Genomic DNA, 8,618 nt, shown 5'->3' with positions numbered 1-8,618 from the left:
AATTTTTTTCTTATCCCTCTTCAAATCATTAATAATTGTCTTAGTTCTCTCTAACAATTCTAAATCATGCCATAAAAGGAAACCGCATCCCCTTTTCTAAATTGCTAATAATAATGAAAACCCAATAGTTAAAAAAATAAATAAGAGATCTCAACATATAAATATAGTTGATTTTGAAACAATTTTATATAAGGAAAACTTACTTTAAATTTTGGATATGAAAAAAAATCATCTTTCTGGGTTGGTTTCCTTCCATGATGTCCAAAAAGTAACTCTTATCCCACAATAACATAATATATAGGGAGTTTCACCTTGTTCATTATTCATGTGTCTTCTTCGAGTGAAAGATGTTGTTGATGAAGAGCTAACTGCCATGAATATTTGTTCCTTTGTCTTGTATTTTTTTCATATCAATTTGTCCTCAGTTTTGTACAATTCAAGTAAGCACAACACATATCCTCATTTCAATATCAATTGGGGAATCTAAATAAAAACAAACTCATACATACCCCATCTCTGGCTTTAGGGTTTAGTCGTGGAGTAAATGACCTTTATGTAGCTGATATAATTGGGTGCTGGAGCTTCACTGGAGGAGGAGCTTCGTTGGCGGAGGAGCTTTGCTGGTGGAGGAGCTTTAGGGCTTAAGCTGTGGAGGAGCTTCGTGTGTTCATGTGCCACACGCACAACGTGGGCTGGCACACGCTGCACAACATCATCTGCACGAGCATAGAGAAGATAGAGAGCTACCTAGAGATGGTACAAGAGAAGCTGAGTTGCGACGTCCGTGTCTTCCATAGCAACAACGACAAGCTCCTCCCTATTGTTTGAGGGTTCGCTAGAGGAGCTTCGCGGTGTCGCTTCGCTGGTGGGGTAATCCTTCGCGGCTTTAGGGTTTAGTTGGTCGTGGAAAGCTTTGACGGATCTTTGCTTCGTGCGCCTGTGGAGGAGGTCCCGAGGTCGTGGGTGGAGGAGAAGGGAGAAGCGATGATTCTCTTTAGGTTAGGTTCGGGTGATAATGATTTATATATATATTTTCTCTTTTTTATTTCCGCATGGGATACACTAACCTGTCCCTGAGTAATTTGTGCTTCTCATTCCCTTTGCCTATAATTTCTCTTATTATTTATTTTATCCCTTCCACTAATTACGGACTACAATAAATAATATTGTTGGGTTTTTTTAAAAAAAATACCACTGTTGATACGGTGATAAAGATAGGTCCCTCGAAAAGAGGGTCAAAGCTGGAAGGATTAGCTGATGTGGAAGTCAAAGTCACAAGGTTGGATGGACCTAGAGTTGCTAAATATGCAAGGTTGGATGAGCGGGCCTCACAACGTAGGTCAGACGTGAAGGGCCGGTCGGACCACCCAAACAGTGATCCTTCGCAACTCACAGATGGAATTTGTTGCTAACTACTAATTTACCCGATCTACCGTCCTAGCCAATCAGGCCTAAGGTCCGATCGGGCACAAGTCGATCAAACACAATGCGTCTCTTTGACAACATGAAGGGCTGAGTGAAGAACAAGTCGGTTGTTGTGTTCTAGAAAGCCAAGCTGGCAAGCTCTCGACCGAGTGACCGCCGATTAACCTATAGCAAAACTTAGATACCTATCATATTGTACTCTTTTAGAAATTTGTGCTAGAAATAATAGAGAATATTCCGCCAGCAAATTGTCATTGTATGCAACATTTGATGACGAGAAGGAAATTTTTAATGATAAACTTTGTTCCATCTTCATTTAATTTTCATTCATCAATTTAGAATTTTGACTCTTTTTTGGTTTGGTTAAGGTAGTGAAATGAGTTTTTGACTAGTTATCCATTCCAAAATTGCTGCTTTTCTATTGTTTACGCTAGTATATGTATGCATTTTATGAGATTTTTTATCTAATGATATAATAGTCAATTCAATGTATTTTTTTGCCCTTATTATTATTGAAAAATGATAAAAAAAAAATATGGGCACAATTATCTTTTATAAGATTTCTCATATCTAACTTTGATCAAGAGAGATTAAATGTTATTTTTTAAACACAGATGGACAAAATACTGTATGATAGAAAATACGAGAGACTAAAGATATTCTATCCTTCCATAAATTACCAAAAGTAAAAATAAAAATCTTTGACTTTGATTTGGCAAAAGGCCCATAAAGTTATTCCGAATGCCCTATACAATCAGTCTCATAGTTATTTGTAAAAAAATAAGGCAGGAAACTAAACAAGTAATCATATGAAAAGATATTTCTTTCGATATTATCGTAAATCGATTCTTACTTAACTTGACAATTCTACCATGTGGTGATCGACTCAGCCAAGCCTAGGGGTTAAAAATCGTTGGTTTTAAAAACAAATGATAAACCAGGTAACACCAAATCTAAACGATCGATCCTGATCTACAGAAATTTTCTACCAGTTGTTAGGATAAATCAAGAAACATTCATGGCAGATGACTCAGAAGCCCAGTATCTTATGATTGAGTGCTCCATTTGAAAAAAATCCTTACAGATATATTTTAACTAGAGATTGAACTATGAATATCTAAATGACAACTTAGTACTCTTTCACTACACCACTGCACCATAGTCTAGGGGGAAAAAAATAGTTGACTTTGATTGTGATCCTTCATCCTGACGACTCTTTATAACTGCCCACATTATTATGAGGGAATACATCAAAAATCAAAACTAGCTCCTTCATTTAGCTCCTTAATCTTTATCAATATCAGGGCTGACCCTGACTTTTGGGGGCCCTTGGGCGAAAAGAAAAAAGAGACCTCTATAGAAAAAAATACTAACTTACAATTTGAATATAGTTTAATAGAAAAACTTGAAAATCAATATATTTCATTTAAAATATGATAAACTCCATAAAAAATATATTTCTCAATATTCTTCAAAAAGTGTAACACCATAAAAAATATGTTTCCTAAGTTTCTTCAAAAAGTGTAATATCTACAAATACAGGAAAAAAAAAGTATGAAAAAATCATTGAAAAAATCTATATCTTCTAGCATTTTAAGAAGCAAAATCATCAATAAGGTCTTCAAAATTAAGTTTTTCTAACACCTCATTTTCGATACATAAAATTGTCAAGTCATTTACATTCAAATCATTATCATCATTTTCTCTCAATTCTTCCTGTTCATTTGTTACATGATTATAATCATCATTTTCTCTCAATTCTTTCCTCTCATTGATTGCATGATCATTTAATTCTCCTTGATAACTCGATTGCTGCTCATTTGTTACATGATCATTTAGTTCTTCTTAACTTTTTTCTTATAATTCATTAATTGAATCTTTAATTGAAGAGCTAGTTTTAAAAAACTTACGAAGAACACCTTTGTCGGTTTTAATAATATGTTCCACTCTTTTTCTTTTATTTTTTTCTGACTCTAAGATTGATATTTTTTTTGGAAATATGTTTGTACTATAAATTTTAAGTGTAAAAATAAAACATACAAAACCAGCAACAAAACTAATAATGAAACAAAAACAAGCAGTGAAAATAATAGTCAAAGAACAATAAAGTTTGGTTTGTGCTGGAAACAATTGATATAATCTGTTCTATGACAATTAAATTGGGATAAGTTATTTAAACTCTTTCAAATCTATAAGAAAAATTATAAAATATTGACTCCAATACAATATTAAAAATTAATATTGAATATTAATAATAAAAAAATATAGATAAGTAGGTAACTTAAGTTTTAAGTTTATACATTGATGAATGATTATATTGATGAAACTAAAATTTTAATTGGGAAATATTTTTTTTTAATTTAATTAGAAGAGATTCAAAGGAGAAGGGAGGAAATTAGCGTTCAATTGTCGCAAAAGACGAATACGCTCGCGCCCCAGCGCCCCCGCCAACCCGTCGGGCGGCTACTAGCCTTTGGAATAGTGACTAGCATATAAGGGAGGTATTTATCTCGACTTTGTCGAGATTCGAACTCCAGACCTCATTGTGGCAACACCTCATGTGCTAGCCACTAGACCCATCCGAAGAAATTAGCGTTAAAAATTCATACTTGACTTTTTAAGATCTTATGAATTATGTAAATAAATTAATGAAAAAAGAGTTGTACAAGAAATAAAATTTTGGAAAGAAAAAAATGATCGTTTACTTTCCTTCATTTTTTTTTTATTTTTTTTTAGAATTCTTCTAAATTTATATATATATATATATATATATATATAATCAAATAAAATATATTTTTTAAATTTTTATTAAAATAATCTTATTATATATAATATATATTATATATACATGTTAAATTTAGAGCCCCTTGATTAAATTTGGAACCTCTAACAATCAAAGACCCTTAATCGTCAACCCCCCCTTATGATATACCTCAAGGCCGGCCTTGATCAATATTTGACATTTGCGTCATTCTGTAAATCTGTCGTATGTCAACTCGGCTTTTACTGGACTTTTACTGGATATTCATTTATCTGTAAACCAAGTTAAATGGTCTTCGGAATAGGGAAGTTTCCATGACGGTCGCCCAATTGAAGTAGTTGTTTTTTTTTTTTCCTTCCAATTTCTTATTTTCAAAATTTCGGGAATTTTTATTTCATTAACTGAATCATAGCATAGGGTGACGAATTTTTTTACGTAACTTTCATATTTCTTTCTGCCCAATTTCATCCCCTGATTGAACCCTAACAAAAAAAAGCTTCAGGTTGCGAATTTGCGGCACCGCAGTAGAATCATGGTAGTAGCTATTGGGAGTTCGCCGTCGTCTCCCTCTTCCGCTTGTTTCTAAGATCGACGACGACTACGCTGATATTGTCGGCGCTCTGCCTCGCCAAGGCCAGCTTCGTCAGCAGCAACGCCGCATCCGAGCACGCCGCGTCGACGCCGCCGCAATCGCCCAGTTCTTCGTCGTCGTCCTCACTTCGGCTCGCGGTGTCCGTCTCTGCGGCTTCGCCACGAACGCCGCCGCCATTAAGGCACATCCTCGCGATGTTGCAGGCAGTCTCGTTGCTCAACACGTCCCACAGCCCATCGCTCGCCAGGATCAGGCACTCATCGCCGTCATCACGCTCCGTTACCGTCACCTCCGGGTCTGGGATCACGAACGGCTTCAAGCAGTTGTCTCCTGCTCCATCACGATCGATTAGCTTACGCTTATCAAACATAAATCCATCCAATTCAGGAGGACTAAAAGGGTGAGACGCTGAGCTTACCTATAGCTCGAGACATGGCAAGCACACCGAACACCCTGGCGCCATCCCAATAGATAACCCGACCCCCGGCCGCTTCAATCCGCAGGAGTTCGTCTTCTCGGTCAGGCTGCCGAATTTGTACCAAATACTCATCAGTTCGTATCACAATTCTGTGCCAGATTATGTATAAAAGAACCAATTTTTGTTATATATATATACCTTGTGATCGAAGGAGAGCGGAATGGGAACGCCGTTGCGACAGAGAACGGCGCGCGAGTCGCCGCAGTTGGCGACGACGATGTGAGTGCGGCTAACAATGGCGACCACGGCAGTGGATCCCACATGGTCCGACTTAGGCGGCTGAAGCTCGCACCGGCAGCCAGGGCTCGGGCGTACGCCGTCCCCGTTAGCTGTCTCCGCATCCATCCGAGCGAAGCTCCTCTCAATTGTCCCCTTCCATACCGTATGCGGTAGGGCATTATTCAGCCCCAGCGCCATGACATCCTCCGCCACAAATTCATGCATCCGATCCCTGCATAGCGTGGCCACCTGCGAAACGCGGAGGAAAAGGTCGTCAGCGGTGAGGAAAGAATTTTGGAGGAGAGGACCTGGGAGAAAGCATGTGCAGTGTCTCACATGAGAGCAACCATGGCCATCAAAGACTCCGAAAAAGTGGTGCTTTCCCAGGGTCAGATCGTCTCGCCGGAGGAAATCAGGACGAACAGAGACCGCATCTTCCATCTCTCGCCTCCTCCCGCAGAACTCCGATATCCCATACCTAGGGCACCTATCTGACTTTTCCGATTCCTCCGGCGACGCTACTGGAGGAGTCTCGATACTTCCGCCGGTCATCGACTCGGAATTCTCCTCGCGCTCTGCATCGGCGTCGCCGGATTCATCCACCCTGCGCCGCTTCCTACTGGTTTCTATCTCATCCAAGTTAAGAGTTTCTGTACCAGAGGCGAACTTGCGCCTCTCCATCCGCCGCCCAATCGCCGCCAGCGGTCCAGACTCGCACGAAGCCATCGCCGAGGCCTCCGCGCCACAGCTCACAGCGCCATGGAAGATCTCAGCCATCAAGTATTCACTCGCACGGAGCCGTCGAGCAACAACCGATCCCCTTTTCTTCGATCCCTTTCGGTTTCGAATTTGTGGAAGACAGAAGAGGGAGGACGCGAGGCTGTGTCCTAGGCATGGAGTTCACATAAATACCCAATCTCGCACCCTGCATTTGAGAAGCCAACGAGAGGGCCCCATCGGTCCCATCTAGCCATGCCGCGGTGACGGGTCTCGCTGTCGTGTACGAAACCCGTGGATTGCGGTTGCAGGGGCCGGCTTCTTTCTTTTCTCACCGATTCGAGTGAATCTCGACCGTCGATCCCGCCTCTCACGTATCCTCTCCGGGACGCGTGGTAAGATGCGAACACGTGGTCCACTACCGCCAAAAGGCGAAACATGTTTTTTGTCAATGATGACGCGGACCGTCTAATCGACCGGTCCGAACTTACCCAAATTCTCGATCGTAAGGTGCGTGAGGTTGCTACGTGGCATCGCCGCCTTCGCCGTGCACGACGTTGTTCAGTTTCATCACATGTAATTTTTAATTCAAATAATAAAATGAGACGGCGATGCGGCCACAGTCGGTGGATTGTCCGGGCGACGCGTGTCGAGAATGGCGTGGCCTCGAGTCATCCCATGTCGCCTTTTGTTTTCTGTCCGATCAACTAATTTCTTAATTAGTTGAAAGGGAACCAGTCATGTTCTATTTTTAATTTCTTAATTTTTTATTGTGGAATTCCACTTAAAAAGGAAACCAGTCCAATTCCTTTAAGCTCATCTTTATATATAAGACTTTATTTAGATAGGAGTTACAATCACTTTTGTAGCTAGGTCTCCCCATATATCTTAAGACTCAAAGGTTACCGTTGATCGATTTGCCTCCGTCGATGAAGATGACTTGGCCGGTGATGTATCGGGAAGCAGGGAGGCAAAGAAAGGCCACCAGCTGCGCCACCTCTTCCGACTCACCCACGCGGCCCAGCGGAATTCGATACGTTTCCTTCGCCTTGAACTCCGGCATCGCCAGTAGCTGCAACGACAGGCGTGTACCAATTACTTAATTCGAGTCAAGCATTTCGATCGATCGATCGAGTCGATCGTACCGAGATGATCAATTACATTAATTACCGGCTCTAGGAGTGGCGTCCTGATCGAACCAGGTGAGACGCAGTTGGTTCGGATGTTGTCCTTCGCCCATTCGCAGGCCAAGTTCCTCGTCAGCTGGTTCACCGCCGCTTAATCGCACAAACATTGAATTAATTAATTTATTAATTTATTTATTTATTAACTGTCGATAGTGATCATCACCTTTGGTGGTGCCGTAGATGGAGAGGTTGTCGATGCCGAGCGAGCCGGCGAGCGAGGAGTTGTTGACGACGGCGCCGCCGCCGGAGGCCTTGAGAAGGGGGTAGGCGAGCTGAGACAGGTGGAAGGTAGAGTCGACGTTGGTGCTCATCATGAACTTGTACTCCTCGGGCGTTATCAGTGCCATGGGCTTCACGAACCCCGTGCCGGCGTTGTTAACCTGCACGAAGCACGATAACAACGATCGCACGCACATAATCGACCGACTCGACTGACATGTATATTCGCGTAGATGCACTCACGAGGATATCGAGTTTGCCACCGAACACGGAGCTCACTTCCGCCATGAGCTTCTCCCTGTCCTCCGGCGACGAGACGTCGCACGTGGATCCAGTCACCTTGAACCCCTTCGCCTCCCACCGGCGCAGGCACTCGAGGAGATCCGCTTCCTGGCGCGCGCAGGTGTGCACGGTCGCCCCGAACTTGCACAGCTCTTCGACGATGGCGTAGCTTCACTCACGCAGCATGCAGAAATTAATTAAGGAGGAGGAAATATAATTGGCGTGGTTTCTAGAAGTTTTACCCAATTCCCTTAGTGCCGCCGGTGACCACCGCTCGTTTCCCGGCGAGCGACCACTGGGCGTCGTTGATGGCCAAGGCGTTCCCGTTATTATTAATCGCCATGTGGATACACGATCGAGCTAGCTCGAGTTAGACACTCGGGACTTGAACGATGTTGCTTTGGGTGTGTAATTAACAGGGGATTCGTATGGGTATTTAAGGATCGCGGGTGGCGAATAGGACGACAAAGCTGGGCGGTTGAGGTCGGGCATCGTCGCCGTCGACGACCTCGCGCGCGCGGTAGATGAAGAACGAGTAGTGTATAGCAACTGATCGGGAAATTTAATTTTTCCAGAAAATTTCCACGAGAAATCGACAGGCAAAGTTCCAACGCTTATCCTGTGATGTTAACGAGTCAAAAAATCTACAACGAATTAAAACATTTTTTTATAATTCAGTTATTTGGCCAATTAATCTCCACAAAAATTGTGGATATTTTTTATTCGTATGAAAGTCAC

The 8,618-nt window shown here is 42.1% G+C and overlaps 2 protein-coding genes across 2 annotated transcripts; both read right to left on the bottom strand.

Annotated features, from left to right (window-relative positions):
- Window positions 1-4,626: 4,626 nt before the first annotated feature.
- On the bottom strand, window positions 4,627-6,373 carry LOC122049826 (probable protein phosphatase 2C 30). The gene is made up of 4 exons (XM_042611080.1): window positions 5,812-6,373; window positions 5,395-5,724; window positions 5,197-5,302; window positions 4,627-5,108 (listed from the first exon to the last, which is right to left on the bottom strand). Exons 1-4 carry the CDS (start codon window positions 6,250-6,252, stop codon window positions 4,729-4,731), a joined length of 1,257 nt encoding a protein of 418 aa, XP_042467014.1. The 5' UTR covers window positions 6,253-6,373; the 3' UTR covers window positions 4,627-4,728.
- A 621-nt stretch (window positions 6,374-6,994) lies between these two features.
- Window positions 6,995-8,414, bottom strand: LOC122049842 (tropinone reductase homolog At5g06060-like). The gene is made up of 5 exons (XM_042611081.1): window positions 8,123-8,414; window positions 7,842-8,049; window positions 7,543-7,759; window positions 7,363-7,469; window positions 6,995-7,264 (listed from the first exon to the last, which is right to left on the bottom strand). The coding sequence occupies exons 1-5, from the start codon at window positions 8,221-8,223 to the stop codon at window positions 7,088-7,090; spliced, it is 810 nt and encodes a 269-aa protein (XP_042467015.1). The 5' UTR covers window positions 8,224-8,414; the 3' UTR covers window positions 6,995-7,087.
- Between the last annotated feature and the right edge of the window lie 204 nt (window positions 8,415-8,618).

The sequence above is a fragment of the Zingiber officinale genome, chromosome 1B (genome assembly GCF_018446385.1).
Source record: "Zingiber officinale cultivar Zhangliang chromosome 1B, Zo_v1.1, whole genome shotgun sequence".
NCBI classification, from domain to species: Eukaryota; Viridiplantae; Streptophyta; class Magnoliopsida; order Zingiberales; family Zingiberaceae; genus Zingiber; species Zingiber officinale.
This window is presented reverse-complemented; position numbering and strand designations above follow the sequence as displayed.

Bases quoted from the DNA above. Each gene is read 5' to 3' on its own strand.
- LOC122049826 (XM_042611080.1), bottom strand. From the start codon at position 6,252: ATGGCTGAGATCTTCCATGGCGCTGTGAGCTGTGGCGCGGAGGCCTCG. The intron at 5,303-5,394 runs GTATATATATAT...CAAATTCGGCAG, and splicing joins CGCTCTCCTTCGATCACAAG to CCTGACCGAGAAGACGAACT. The intron at 5,109-5,196 runs GTAAGCTCAGCG...GTGATGGAGCAG, and splicing joins TGCCATGTCTCGAGCTATAG to GAGACAACTGCTTGAAGCCG.
- LOC122049842 (XM_042611081.1), bottom strand. From the start codon at position 8,223: ATGGCGATTAATAATAACGGGAACGCCTTGGCCATCAACGACGCCCAG. The intron at 8,050-8,122 runs GTAAAACTTCTA...GCGTGAGTGAAG, and splicing joins GGCGGCACTAAGGGAATTGG to CTACGCCATCGTCGAAGAGC. The intron at 7,760-7,841 runs GTGAGTGCATCT...TGCTTCGTGCAG, and splicing joins GTGGCAAACTCGATATCCTC to GTTAACAACGCCGGCACGGG.